General features: G+C 40.4%; 1 protein-coding gene across 1 annotated transcript in view; it reads right to left on the bottom strand.

The window, feature by feature from the left end:
• Positions 1 to 15,419, bottom strand: part of CCDC73 (coiled-coil domain containing 73) — a 242,138-nt gene that overhangs the window by 11,269 nt on the left and 215,450 nt on the right. The window contains exons 22-25 of the mRNA XM_084629795.1: positions 15,063 to 15,094; positions 14,438 to 14,624; positions 13,821 to 13,863; positions 11,682 to 13,207 (exon numbers count right to left, since the gene is read on the bottom strand). Coding sequence (XP_084485921.1) covers positions 11,682 to 13,207; positions 13,821 to 13,863; positions 14,438 to 14,624; positions 15,063 to 15,094 — 1,788 coding nt within the window. The remainder of the gene's footprint in view (positions 1 to 11,681; positions 13,208 to 13,820; positions 13,864 to 14,437; positions 14,625 to 15,062; positions 15,095 to 15,419) is intronic.

Genomic DNA, 15,419 nt, shown 5'->3' with positions numbered 1-15,419 from the left:
AGGGTGGTTGAGGGTCCAGAAGGCAGTACGGCTCCGGAGGCCCAGATTGGTAATGGGCACTATAAGGTGCATGGAAAGAGCAAAGACAACCTCTTCCTGCTCACTCTCGACTGGAGAATGGAGGGGCATGGCATGGTGCCAGTGGAGACTCTCGAGCTTGAGGTAAAGTCAGTACCGGAGCCCTGGTACCAAGTAGGGAAGACCCAGGTACATCAGATACCGTGAAGTCTTTCGAGTATCTGAACTCCTGTGGTGCCATGGAGATTGGTACTGGTGGTGGCTGCCGGTGCTGAGACGACAGTGCTGACGGGATTGGTGATGTAGACCAGGCTAAATGCTCTGATGTTGTTTGGCATACCATTGCTGGTACCAGAGCCATTGCCCATACTGAGGGAGCCTTCCCCAAAGCATGGTCTCTGTCCTTATCTCTCACAGTTGGTACCTTTGCTTTGGTGCCTGTGCCCATCGGGTCTTCAGGCATATCAACGTGCTCCATTGGGATGGTACTGTGCAAGTTCTGGGTACTGCATTTGGATGGTTTCAGTACCATTCAGTACAATGATATATAACATGCTGGGGATCTTTTCTGGCTTGTTTGGGGTTCACTCTGGGGACTCGCAGCTCTCTTTTGAAGCTATATGTGAGTGTCTCATGGCTTTAGATTAATTGTCTGTGGATGTAGAGGGCTGTGGTGAAGATTCCCATCCTCTGGGTAAATTTTGACATGGGTCTGAAGGAGGCTGGAGAGCTGCCTCCATTAGAAGGAGTTTTAGTCTGAGCTGTCTGTCCTTTCGAGATCATGGCTTCAGCTGCTGACAAAAAAAATACTTCTGGGGCATGTGGTTTTCCCCAAGGCAAGGGACACAATAGGAATGTCCCTCCCTTACAAAGATGCTTCTTAACAGGAGAGGCACCTCTTTAAACCCAGGTGAACCGGAAAAAGGGGAAGAAGTAGATAAAGTGTGGGGGGTTGTTTGTTTTTTAAGAAAAAAAACAAAGGAAACTAAAATAACAAAGAAAGATTAGTAGATAGTTAAGTTCGAACAGTACAGTTAACAATCTGATGAATGGACAGCTAATATCTCTGTCTCTAGCCAGGTGCTGTTGACAGCACGTGGAGGGGGACAGCGCATGTGTGGGCCAAACAGACACTGCTATCAAAGTTCTCCAATCAGCAGCACAGGGCTGCAAGCACACCTACAGTGAAGCACGCATAGGGACACTACTCAAAGAAGTATTTTTCCAATATTCATATAGTAGACAAGTTTTTATATCGTAAATCATAGCTTCTAGTTAAAACACTGATTCCTGAAATGAGTGTCTATGAATACCAGCTTCTGAGTAAGATGATAAAATATAATCAGTGCCATTCTGTCAAATTGTTGAATGGCTTATCATTAGGAACTGAATGCCATTTTAAATAACTAGCTAATCAGGAACTAGCTTTCTTATTACAGTTAGATATGTTTAAAACAATATTAGCCTGATTTTCAGAGGTGTTGAGCACCCACAGCAACCACTGATGTAACTGGAGTTGTGGTGCCCAGCATTTCTGAAAATTGGACCATAAGCATTTAATCAGGTGCTATATTTAAGCTGTACTATAGATTAGCTGCAGCACACAGTAAGGCCCAATGCTGCAAAGACTTTCCATGCCATGAATAGTGACATTAAGCACATACCTAAATCTTTGCAGGATCAGGGCTGAAGTCTATTTTCTAAACCAGTCAGCGTAGTCAGTTACTGTTATGAGTCAATGTTGATGCAGCAAAGTAACATAATCATTTGGTACAGTAGCAAAAGTTATCTTACTATGAATATACATATGTGCTTTGCCTTGGCATTAATTTTTGTAAATGCCTTCACATGTATGTAGCAGAGGAGACCTTAGTCTAATTATAATGTTCTATTTCATTAGTTTTTTTGTTGTTTGGTTTTGTTATTATTCTTCAGGAAGGTCTACTATTTCCCAGTTCATCCCAGTTCACCCTGGAGATCATGTGTTGTGGCTGCTCTCTGGAACCTATCAATGTCACTCCCTAATTCACTGGCAGAATTGTGATTGAGTGGGATAAGGAATTCCCTCACATAGGCTGTTAACTATTTCTGCAATGCACCAGTCTGAGAGCAATGCATTTGTATTGAGAATTGAAGTCAGGTATCCCACATGGCAACATAATCTTCTAATCTAACCAGATGTATAAATGTGTAAAAGTTTTGTAGTTACTTACCCTACTGTGCCTGTATTTCTTTGAGATCCATTGTCCACATGGATTACACCCTTGGTGTGACTGTCAAGCATTTGGTGAATACCCAGTGCTGCAGAAGGACCAAATGGCTGAAAAGAAGTTACTCAACTTGTGCAGTAACTATGGGTTTTCGAGATGTGTCCCCCTATGGGTACTCCACTGTGGGTGTGTTTGCATCCCTGTGCTGCTGATTGGAGACTTCAGTAGCAGTGTCCATTAGGCCTGCACATGTGCTCTCTCTGCTCTGGCTGTACCATGAGGCTAGCCAGCACATAAAAGCTACCCCCACTCAGTTCCTTCTCTACAGAAGACTCATTGACAAGAACTCTGAAGTACAGGGGAGGAGCGTGGGTTGCAGAGCACCCACAGGGATACATATCTCAAAGAACCATCATTACTGCACAAGGTAACTTCTTTGAGTAGTGTCCCTATGGGTGCTCCACTGTAGGTGACTCCTGAGCAGTACCCCTTCTGGACGGCTGGGACTTCAGAGTCAGGTCAGTTACAGATGACAGCACTGTGGAGCTGAAGATGGCATTGGAGGCGGAGTCCCCAGTGATCACATAGTGTTCTGCAAAAGTGTGGACTGATGCCCATGTCGCTGCTCTACAGCTCTCTGAGATAAGGCTATTCTGGAAGAAGATGAGGAGATTGACCTTGTGGCGTGTGTATGAATAGAGTCTGGAAGGGTCATGTTGCGAGCTTGGTAATACTGTCTGATGCAATTTGAGACCTACTTGGAGAGCCTTTGGGCTGATGTTGCTGAACCCTGGGATCTTTCCACAATGGAGCGGAAAACCCTAGGGGACTTCCTGAAGACCTTTTACCTGTCCAGGAAGAAGACCAGGGCTCTCCTGACATCTAGTGTATGCAATACAGCCTCCCTGTTGGTGAGGCTTGGGGTAAAAAATTGGAAGGTGACTCAGTTGATTCATGTGAAACAGGGAGGTTGGATGTGTTCTGAGCAGAACCTGGCAAAAGAGGAATTCAGATTAATTGGTGGGGACATATTTTTTTGTCTGCCCACTGGCAGGTAGGCACTACCAACACTGGGGTTTGCTGTATGGTTCTTGCTGAGTCTAAGGTGGTTTAATAGGGAGGAGTGATCTTTGAGGAGGAGGTAGAATGGAATATGTCAAGTTAAGGAGTCAATGGTGAGTGTACTTCCAGTGGTATTTGGAGAGCGTCTGCAACTCTTTGCTAACTCCTGGAAGAGACTAGTCATCTTCCAGAGATGGTGGGGAAGGCATTACTGCTTCACCTGTGGAGAAGGAGAATATGGTCCTCAGTGTCAGTTCTTCCTCGGCACCACCCTCCTGTTCCTCTATAATGTCTTGTGGAGGCTCTGAAGCTCTGGATGCTGCGGCCGAGGGGGTGTGTCTTGAGGGTTGTCAGGTGAGGCTTGAAGCCTGAGAGGCATGCCAGTGATATGCTGCCCAAGGGTCCCAATAGGGCCAGTCGGGAGACATGGATCCTGGCGGTGGTGCCCATGAGTGGCTGAACCAGGATGGTGGTGGTGGGGCCCCCTGAAGGCATATTTTAGGGCTTTGTTGATTCTGAGCACCATATGGGGCCTGAGTGGAGTATTGTGATGCCACCTCCTCTGGTTCACTGTCTGAACCCTCACTAGGGAGTGGAGGAGCATGGCATGGCATATTCCCGTGCTAAGCACAGGCTCAGTACATAGGTCCCGGTACTGAGAAGCAGGGACTCCGGTACGTCCGATATGCGGAGGTCCCTGGAGAGGCAGGATTCCACTAGTATTGATTATCCTGGTGTCAGTGCTGGAGGGACAGGGATCTTGTCCATATTGGTTGCGCTGGTGCCGGATGAGGCATCTTGTAGCGCTTTCTGAACTCTTTCCAGTTTTTCAGCATCTTTATTGAAGTGTGAGCCCCAGAACTGGACACAGTATTCCAGTATTGTCTCATGCCATATACAGAGGTAATACTAGCTCACTGCCTCAATATTTCCCCGATTATACCTAACTGGAGGCTCGTGTTCTGTTGCTTATCCAACATTACCCCTAAGTTCTTTTCAGTTTCATTGCATTCCAGGATACGAACTACCATCTTTAATTTGTGACCTACATTCCTTGTTCCTAGATATTTGACCTTGCATTTGGCTGTATTAAAACATTTTATTCAAATGAGCCCACTTTTTCAGGTGTTCTAACTTGGTCTTTATAACAGGCCTGTCATCATTATTTACTGCTCCATCAATGTATGTGTCATCTGTAATTTTTACAGTAGTTACGTTCTTCCACATAATTGATAAAGATATTGAATTGCATTGGGCCAAGAATAATGCTTGTGGGATCCCACTAGAAACACAATCATAGGATTTCAACAATTTCCACCCCACCATCAACCTCAGCCTGGACCAGTCCACACAAGGGGTCCACCTCCTAGACACTACAGTGCTAATAAGTGATGGTCACATAAACACCACCCTATACCGGAAACCTACTGACCATTATACTTACCTACATGCCTCCAGCTTTCATCCAGACCACATCACACGATCCATTGTCTACAGTCAAGCTCTAAGATACAACCGCATTTGCTCCGATCCCTCAGACAGAGACAAACACCTTCAGGATCTCTATCAAGCGTGCTTAAAACTACAATACCCACCTGGTGAATTGAAGAAACATATTGACAGAGCCAGAAGGCTACCCAGAAGTTACCTACCACAAGACAGGCCCAACAAAGAAAGTAACAGAAAACCCATAGCCGTCACCTTCAGCCCCCACCTACAGCCCCCAACTAAAACCTCTCCAGCGCATCATCTAGGATCTACAACCTATCCTGAAGGACGATCCTTCACTCTCGCAGACCTTGGGAGACAGGCCAGTCCTTGCTTACAGACAGCCCCCCAACCTAAAGCAAATACTCACTAGCAACTACACACCACACAACAAAAACACCAACTCAGGAATCAAACCCTGCAACAAACCTCGGTGCCAACTCTGTTCACATATCTATTGAAGGGACAACATCATAGGACCTAACCACATCAGCCACACCATCAGGGGCTCATTCACCTGCACATCTACCAATGTGATATATGCCATCATGTGCCAGCAATGCCCCTCTGCCATGTACATTGGCCAAACTGAGCAGTCTCTACGCAAAGGAATAAATGGACACAAATCTGACATCAGGAATTATAACATTCAAAAACCAGTAGGAGAACACGTCAGTCTCCCTGTTCACTCAATAACAGACCTAAAAGTGGCAATTCTTCAACAAAAAAAACCTCAAAAACAGACTTCAACGTGAAACTGCAGAATTGGAATTAATTTGCAAACTGGACATCACCACATTAGGCCTGAATAACGACTGGGACTGGTTGGGTCATTACAAAACCTAAACCTAATTTCCCCCATACTAATTTCCCTCTACTGTTACTCACACCTTCTTGTCAATTGTTTGAAATAGGCCACTCTCATTATCACTACAAAAGTTATTTTTCCTCCCTTGGTATCCTACTGTTAATTGAATTGTCTCGTTAGACTGACCTCACATTTGGTAAGGCAACTCCTATCTTTTCATGTATTTATATCTGCTCATGTATTTTCCACTCCATGCATCTGCTGAAGTGGGTTCTAGCCCACAAAAGCTTATGCCCAAATAAATTTTAGTCTCTAAGGTGCCACAACGACTCCTCGTTGTTTTAACCATAGGATAATACCCCATTTCTAATTATTTTTTGAAGCCTACCAGTTAACCAGTTTTTAACCCTTTGAATATAGTACAATGATTTTGTATAGTTTTTGTTTAGTGTTAATTTTATCATCATGTGGGACTAAGTCAGATACCTGACAGACATGTAAGTATATTATGCCAACACAATGACCTTTATCAAACAAACATGATCACATTAAAAACAATATCACATTTGTCTGACAAGACCTATTTTCCATGCTTATTAGCATTAATCACACTGCCATACTTAATCCTTTACTGATTTTGTCCCATTTCTGCCTTTCCATGGTTTTGTCTGGGATCAGTGTCAGGATAACCAGCCTAAAGTTATCCAGTCATCCCATTTACCCTTTAAAATAGATACTCAACATCAACTTTTTTCCAGTCCTTGAACTTTAACAAATCTTGGAATAATGAGAATCATCATTAATTGTTGAGAGCAATCCTTAGACAATTCTTTTAATATTCATGGATGCAAGTTATCCAATCCTGTCCATTTAAAACAATTTAATGGTTGCTGTTTAACATACTTCCTTGTTACTGATGGCACAGAAAATATTTCCTTATCGTTTTAAGATATGAATACATCACCCTGCTTCTGTCCAAATACAGAACAGAAATATAAATTGAATAGTTACCCCTTTTCTGCTTCATGATTGACAATTTTATCATCCTTATCTACTCTGAGACCTGTATCAGTGTTTGGATTTCCTTTGTTCCTGCTATATTTCATGAATTTCTTCTGATTTTTCTTAACCCTACTGGCCATAAAATTTTCATTGATATTATTACCCTTTTTTGACTTTAGCAGTTGGCCAATATCCAGGGCGTTCTTCCTTAAGGAGGAAAAATTGATGAGTCAGGTGCTTTTTTATTGCAATACTAGTCACAGAGAACATACAAAAAGAAAAGGAGTGCTTGTGGCACTTTAGAGACTAACCAATTTATAATGCTCAAATAAATTGGTTAGTCTCTAAGGTGCCACAAGTACTCCTTTTCTTTTTGCAAATACAGACTAACACGGCTGTTACTCTAAAAAGAACATACATAAAACCCTGTTTCCCTAAACATAGTAGGCTGTTTCCTTGCTCAGAAATTGAAGTCTGCCTTTTCAGTGAGTATTGTGCCCAAAATAACCTCTGTCTTTGTGTTCCTCCCAGGGCCATGCTCACCAGCACTTCTCTCACATTGGGCTGACTTTCTGTGGCTTTCTACCCCCACACACAGGGACAAGCTGCAACCAGTCAATCCTCTATCTTCTGATTTTTTTTTTTTTTCCTTCAAACAGTCCCAAGAAAACCCCTCACTTAGCCTATGTGCCTTGGCTGTTGATTGGCCTTGCCATGCACCCATTGTCTTGGGCAGTGGCTTCCTACTGTTGAAAGGTACTTAGCACACACATCAACTTTAATGAGATCTGTGATGCTCTCTCACATATGGTATTTGCAGAGCAACATCCTATAGATGCAGTTGTAGGTCCATAAGCTATTTCTAGGTCTCCTCTGTGACACTGTGGATATCATCCAATTCACCTCTCAATCTATACCTGGGGCACTGCGTTATGATGTGTTTCATGGTTTAGATGTTCTCACCACAGTAGCGCAAAGGAAAGTCTTTCATTTTACACTTGTACATCAAGTAGCTGCATCTCCCATGGTTTGTTGGATGCAGTTCAGTGTGGTCCAAAGTCTGCGTGGCTGGTCAAAACTGGGAGGGTGGCTTGTCGGATCAGTAATAACCTGCTTGTTTGGAACGGTAGATGAGGTCCAGACATTTGCCGTTCCCTGACCAGATCTAGAAACATGAAGTGGTCCTTTGTTGTCTATAGTGGTTTTCGTGATTTCAGGCATTGTTGGGATATGTTAGCCATTATCTGCTGGATGAGAAGTTCAGGGTAGCCTTCGGTGAATTTAAATTCTCATGCTATGGCTATATCTTGATGGAAAGCAGGAGGTTTAATGTTGGCTAATACAGAAAGCCAGGGCAGAGGTGTTGATTTCTGTGACTGACTATAGATCAAAGACCCCTTTGATGGCAGCTATTAACACCTTCCATCACAATACATTTAGATTTCCATGTGAACTGTCTGCATTTAGAAAAAACACATCCCTGACTGACAAATTACACCGACAGAAGTACCAGTATGGACAGCGCTATGTGGGGGTGGATTAATTATGTTGGTGGGGGAGTTCTCTCCAATTGGCATAGAATGGCTACATGGGAGATCTTACAGTAGCACAACTGCATCAATGCTACTGTAAGGTCTCTAGTGTAGACATAGCCTTAGACGTCTGCAGCTGGCCTGTGACAGCTCACTCAGGCTTGCAAGGCTCAGGTAAGGGTCTGTTTAATTGTGGTGTAGACATTCGGACTTGGGCTGCAACCTCGGCTCTAGGACCCTCCCAGCTCGCAGCATCCAAAAGGCTAGGCTCCAGTCCAAGCCTGAATGTCTTCACTGCAATTAAACAGCCCCTTAGTCTGAGCCCTGTGAGCCTGAGTCAGCTGTCACAGGCAAGCCATGGGTTTTTAATTGCAGTGTAGATATATTCTAAGGCAGTGGCTCTCAACCTTTTCAGACTACTGTACCCCTTTCAGGAGTCTGATTTGTCTTGCATACCCCCAAGTTTCACCTCACTTAAACTACTTGCTTACAAAATCAGACATAAAAATACAAGTGTCACAGCACACTAGTACTGAAAAATTGCTTACTTTCTCATTTTTACCATATAATTATAAAATCAATTGCAATATAAATATTGTACTGACATTGCAGTGTATAGTATATAAAGCAGTATAAACAAGTCACTATGTGTATGAAATTTTAGTTTGGACTGACTTTGCTCATGGTTTTTAGGTAGCCTGTTATAAAACTAGGCAAATATCTAGATGAGTTGATGTATTCCCTGGAAGACCTCTGCATACCCCCAGCAGAGGCGCCGACTTTCTGAGTTCCCGAACGGTGCTCAAGCCACTCCCCCACTCCACTTCTTCCCCCTTCTGTCCCAGCCCTGGTGCACCCACAGAGTTGGCGCCTATGTCCTGAAGGGTTTGTGTACCCCTGGTTAAGAACCACTGTTCTAAGGCACATTTGTGTACCAATAAGTTCTGTACCAATATAAAGACAACCAATGAAATCTTGATCTTGCTCAGGGCCTCTGGAGGCTACCATAATATAAATATTACTTAGAATTTAGTTTTTAAGGGATCAGGCTGTGGCTTTGCAATGAGACAGAGGTCAAACCTTATGCCCATGAAGAGCTACTCACTTAAAGAACCTTCATTGCCCAGAGTCTCAGTAAAGTCAATGGGACTCTGCAATGGTCCATCCCTGTGGATTCATGGCTGTGGCCTACATTACGATGATCAGTTTTAATTTATGAGCTATCTTTTATTTAAAATTAAAGCTTCCTATTCTGTTTATTAATACAGTAATTTCTGTAATTGGGTTATTTGGTTGAAAATTTGTATTAACTCAGGCTCAGATAATTTCAGGGAGATTTGTTCAAACAAAAACATTGTACTCCTTTCTTGGGACCTTACTGAGGGCTGTTAGCAGAGCTGGAATCTATGCACAAGGAGCAGACAGGCTGAGGGATGGAGAGACTGGGTTTTATCATTCCCCACCCACCCACACTTCTGTAGATTATATCTGACGAAGTTGATACAGCATGAGGCTATATTAACTCTTCTACAGTCCCATCTGTGTAGGGGGAAATTCCCTTTAACAGGGACTTTAGGATAGTTTTGGCTTGACGGAGCCCTTCTAGCATAGCTTTATTGGTGCTCTGCTGCCAGGGTGCAGAGGAAGGGAGTTTTCCTGGGTCTCTAGAGCCCCAATGCAGATACATAATAGCCCCTAAGCAGAGGGCAATGGGATTTGAAGGTGGAATTGTGGCTCATTCCATAAAGAGGTGGTGGGTGTGTGTGTGTCAAAGAAAGATGGAAACCTGCCAGGGAATGACCATCTAGTTCTCCTCCTACTATAGCTCATGGATTCTTCTGTCGAAGGGCCATTCAGGCCTAATGATGTATTTACTGGAACCACTAATCTGTTACTCAATAATTAGAGGTATAGCTTATCAATACAAAAATATTACATGCACAAATCCAGACATACAGAGATATATCAGAAATCGCCAAGACATGTGCATAACAAACATATGTACCCACGTGACCTTATTTTTACAAATTTAGCTTTTCTTTTCCCCTATTTCCTTCATTGTTTGTTTGTTTTTTCTTGTTGTGTCTTGTTTGCTTTTTTAAAAACATAAATACTTTGGGGCAGTGACTAAGGATAATGTTTTCAAAAGTGCTGAGGTAAGTTTGCAAGGAAGTCACTGGGACTTAAGCACCTAAATCATTTAAGTGCATTTGAAAATTTTACCCTATAGGTCTTATTTTTTTTCTAAAACACCTAGCACAATTTTGGATGCTGTAAAAATAATATTTTTTTTTAACATAGAGAAACAAAAATTACCTCTAACTGCTATCTTGATAAAAGGTTATTTGGAGTTTAAAAGCAGCACTTCTCATTAAAGTAATCAAATCTAATTGGTAGATTTATTGCAAAATAAATTATATCTACAATATATGCTTTATTTCTTCACATTTTACTAGAGTAAGTTTACAAATGTTTATAACAAAGTTCATATTGTTATTCAGCTAGCTTTTGTGTATGCATAATATTGTTCAGCAAATAATCACCAAATTGTCACAATAGAAGTTAAAAAAAAAAGCCGTGAAAACCTTCTAATGGGCACATCTGTTTTTCTCTGCCAAAAGCATCAAAGGATAGAATCTTCTCCTTTCTCATTTTTTGCCATGTTCTGTTTATTTTGTGTGCGTGAGTTTTATCTGGATTAATAACATACACTAATATAATCAAACAAGCTATTTATGGGCCCAATTCGAAGAGGCACAGAGCACCCTACAACTAACATTAATTTTTGTGAGAGCTGAGGGCAGTGAAAAATTTCCAAGAGGTACTCAGCACCTCCCATGATCACACTCTTATCCCCAAACTAGTACTGTGTTTAGCCTTTATAATTGGGCCCCTCTTGCATCAGAGTCCATTAGCATGGATGCAGCTATCCACATTAGGGGATCATGATGCAGGATTGAGGTCTAGGTCTCTGAGCAGTAATGATAATGATTGCTATAGAAATTCCTATGAGAATTACATTTAGTTATCCTGGCACTGATTTTGTTTTACAAAGGGAGGGAAGGGATAAAGTTTATTTAGTCAGATAATAGAATAAACACAGAATAGGTCACTTAGTTGCATCTATAATGTGGGTTAGTTGAGAAATCTCAACATCTTAGTAGGGCAAATCTAAGTTTCAAAGATAATAGCTAAAATTATCAAAAGGTTTACATTTTTCCTCTCTGATACTACTTTACATTGAACAGAGAACTTCCATATTTAATTTTTTCCTACATACATATTCACTATTATGACAGGTTTCAGAGTAGCAGCCGTGTTAGTCTGTATCCGCAAAAAGAAAAGGAGGACTTGTGGCACCTTAGAGACTAACAAATTTATTTGAGCATAAGCTTTTGTGAGCTACAGCTCACTTCAAATGCATCTAATGAAGTGAGCTGTAGCTCACGAAAGCTTATGCTCAAATAAATTTGTTAGTCTCTAAGGTGCCACAAGTCCTCATTTTCTAATCACTATTATGCTCCTCTTATACTTTAAAATGTAAATAATTATTTCTCTTACCTAGTCCTGTTTCTTTCATGACAGCATTTATGCTCAGATTTTGACACTGTGCTTTTGAAAGAATCTTTTTGTTTTCTGATATATGTAGTAGTTTCTCTTTCAAATGGAAAGGCTCTTCGGAAGTTGAAGCCCACGCTGTTTGACTTTCAACTTGATTTACTCTCAGCCAAGGACTGAGATCTGAAAAACTTAAGTATACTGGCGTTTTCTCAGTTTTTTTATCTGAAGTTGAAAGATCAAAGGATGACCTTCCACTTCGGTTTACTAAATCTCCAGATGTCCTTATGAGTAAAGAACATGATTCTTCCAGGCGACCTTCAGCAATTTTCTCTCCTGGAACTGTATTATTTAATGACTCTCTTTTCGCTCTTAACAATGTATTCTCTAGTGCATTATCATTAATCACAAGGGATTGTCCATCCTTCATTTTGGGTATCTGAAAATCATTTGTATGAACTTTTTCACAGGGTATTTGTTTATCGGTGGTAATTTTGTTTATAACCATTTTTTTATGAATAATAGTCTGAGAAGTACATATATTTTCTGTGTTCAGAGGCAAAACAACATCTGTGCATGCATATGTATTTGTATCAGTTTCTGTCTGTCTAGAAATGTCCAGGTTATTTTGGTTGCTGTGCAGATCATTCAGATTTGTCCATTTATCTGCTTTTTCAGTACTTAATTTGAAATTCTCTAACAGAGACATATTAGTGTTATTTTCTTTTGTATTGTCTGTGTTCACACTTGCATTATCACAGAAAGTAGTAGGCAGAACTGGAGCATCACAAGTACTGTTCAGTGCACAGTTTCCATTAGTTGTGCTTGCAGTGTCACTGTTGTGTTTTTCTTGAATATCTGTAAGAATCTGTTTAAATTGAAATATATCTGAGGATATGCCACTGGTGCTTCTATTTAACAGATGAAGTGGTTGTGTTTTGTCTTGTTTATTATCTAAGTAAATGTCATTAGACTCCTGTAAGTGGCATTTCTGAAACTTTGTATGACTACTTTCTGTAACCTGAGACGGGATGGCAAAATTAAATTCAGCCATGGTTTGGTGGTTGGCTGCAGTTCTTTCAGTTACAGGACTGTCTTCTATGCCAATAACCTGTCTGGATTCTTTGCTTGGTGCTTCATTTATAAAGACACCTTTGTCATCCTGTGTGGCATCTGCCTTATCATTTGTATTATAAACTAATTCATTTGAAGCATTGCCAAATGTATGCTTGCTGGAGTCTGTCTGTTGACCTGCATCCATACTGCAGACACCAAATTCCTCAGTATTGTCAAAGAGCATCTTTCTTGTGTTCTCTGGGAGTTTTGCCAATGAACAAGATCTGTCCTGTGGCTTTAGTTCTGAACTTGCATTGTTTTTCTCCAAGAACATTTTGTCTGTTTTTCCTATATTTGCTGTCTTTTTGCACTCAGCAATACGTTCTGCCGCGGTCTGTCCTTGAATAATTAAATCAATATCTGTGCAGAGGGTTTTGCCTGGAGAAGCCTCCCTTTGCTTTTCTTCACAGTGGCTAGCAACGTTAAAATCATCCTTATAGTTTTCAAGAAGTCATAAATCTATTAGGATGAAAATATTAGTGACAAAAACATCTGAATGTTAAATGTTTTGGTTTTTGCATAATGCAATTCACCAAGATGTATTGATATTTTCATTAATGTTCATTTTCCTCATACGTGAAATAGTTACAATTTTTTCTAAATATCAGAAAGTTCTAAATATCAGAAACAAATATTGTATTCATGTACTTTACAAAATATAATATTCAAACAGAACAATATACTTACATTTTTGCCTGTTTTAAAAAAAATGAAACTTAAGTATTCTATGACTTGGTTGTAATACTATCCTATTTGGTATTTGCCAGACTAGCTGATAATAGTCTCTGCAATTAAATTGCTTATAGCCACATATTTAGATATTTAACTTAAACAATTTCTTCAGATTTTTTTCATTCTACATTTAGCTTAAATAAAGTCACTAGTTTACTAGCGTAATTTTTCTCTTAATCCTGCTGATCTATAACTCATCAACCCTATTTAAGGGACAGTGTTCATACCATAGGAACATGCCATCATTTTCGGGTGGCTAAACAATGAAGAAAAGCAAAGGCATCTGATACTTACAGAAGCTGTTCACTGTAAGTATACTCCAATGCTATGAACATTTCTATTAGATAGCAAGAAAAAAGAAGATTCAATAAACCACCATATAGTTATGAAGCTCTTAAAGTTTTGACTTTCCATTGTTGTCATTTTGGAGGTTGGGCTTAGGTAAGTACCATTTCATGGGCAGGTTTAAAAAACTAAAAAAAAAAAAAAAAAAAAGTTTTAGAGAACTCTATGAAGCATAAGTGTTTGTGGATGTGGCCTGCATGGAATAGTAATTATACCATTACATATTGAGCTATTGCAACCCTATCTCCTGCAAGCGTGTACAGATAGAAGGGAAGAGTGTCTCCCTCCTAATGCTCCTATACTAGAGCTGGGGATAAGCAAGTTTATCCAAACCTATCCTCACATCGGCACAGAAAAAACACTGCACCACAAGGGATGATGGAGCATGCAAATCATACTTGAGTGAGGAAAGCAGCTCTAGGAAGGATTGTGCCTATACTCAGAGCTTTGTGTACTTTACACAAAGTGGCACCTACTGACACCAAGAATTTCATTAATTTATATGAGAATATTTGATTTTGGGCGCTGAATCTCTCTCATCATATCGTGTATTTGAGTATTTATACCTTTGGCAACAATGTGATATGTCGCTTCAGTGCATCCAGTTCCATTACTTTGTTCAGTCTGTACTTTATCAATGTCTGAAGAGCAGCCTACAATATTTTTTACTTCAATGTCATCGTCTTGTCCAGGACCAGAAATACTATCATTTTGGATTGTAGATTGTGTACACTCATTTTCTTTCAGACTAGTCTGTCATAAAATGGAAGATATAGTTTATTAATTAGAGATAAAATATATTCAGGTTACTTATTAAAGTTTCAGATTAGATTTAACAGGAAGGACCTGATTCACTTTTTTACTACACCGCTGTAAATCAGGAGTCATTCTTTGAAAATTAAATTAAATTTCTTTTCTTACATATAGCAGTGTATTGGGCCCACAAGCTATATTCAGCAGGCAAGTTATTTGACTACTGGGCTTTTCAGATAGATAACTCTGCATGATGTAAATATTAGAAGAATTTTCAAAGGAAGAAGTGTGAATAAAATTTGCGGACTTGGTCACTAAAGAGGACAGAGCTTCATCAGACGATCCCAAATGACCAGTCCAATAATAAACAAAGGCAGAAAAAGACGACTGAAGAGAGCAGGCAATTGCTAATTACACAAACACTTTTTCTTCACAAACCATTTGCTTTCTTTGTAAGTCTCCTTTTGTCCCTGAAAAAGTGATAGACATTTCTATTTACTTTTTTCTATAGGCTAGAGCCACAACTCCATTGACTTTTTCCATCTCGGGGTCTGATATCTTGTTTTTGCTCCATTACTATGGATTTGTTTGACGTCTCCTCTCCTTCTTCGCACATTGCCTGTCTCTCCCTCTATTACTCCAGTTTGTTGCATCTTTTCCTCCCATTCCCAGTATAGCCAAACTCAAACATTCAGAAATCATGAGTCAGGCTCCAAAAGTCATGAAAAAGGCTTTAAAATCACAAGTTGGGGGAGGGGAGAACGGCATTGTATTCTTTTTATTTGCCTCTTGGTT

The sequence above is a fragment of the Lepidochelys olivacea genome (assembly GCF_965140295.1).
Source record: "Lepidochelys olivacea isolate rLepOli2 genome assembly, chromosome: 6".
NCBI classification, from domain to species: Eukaryota; Metazoa; Chordata; order Testudines; family Cheloniidae; genus Lepidochelys; species Lepidochelys olivacea.
Note: the sequence above shows the minus strand (reverse complement) of the source record. Positions and strands in the feature narration are given on the sequence as shown.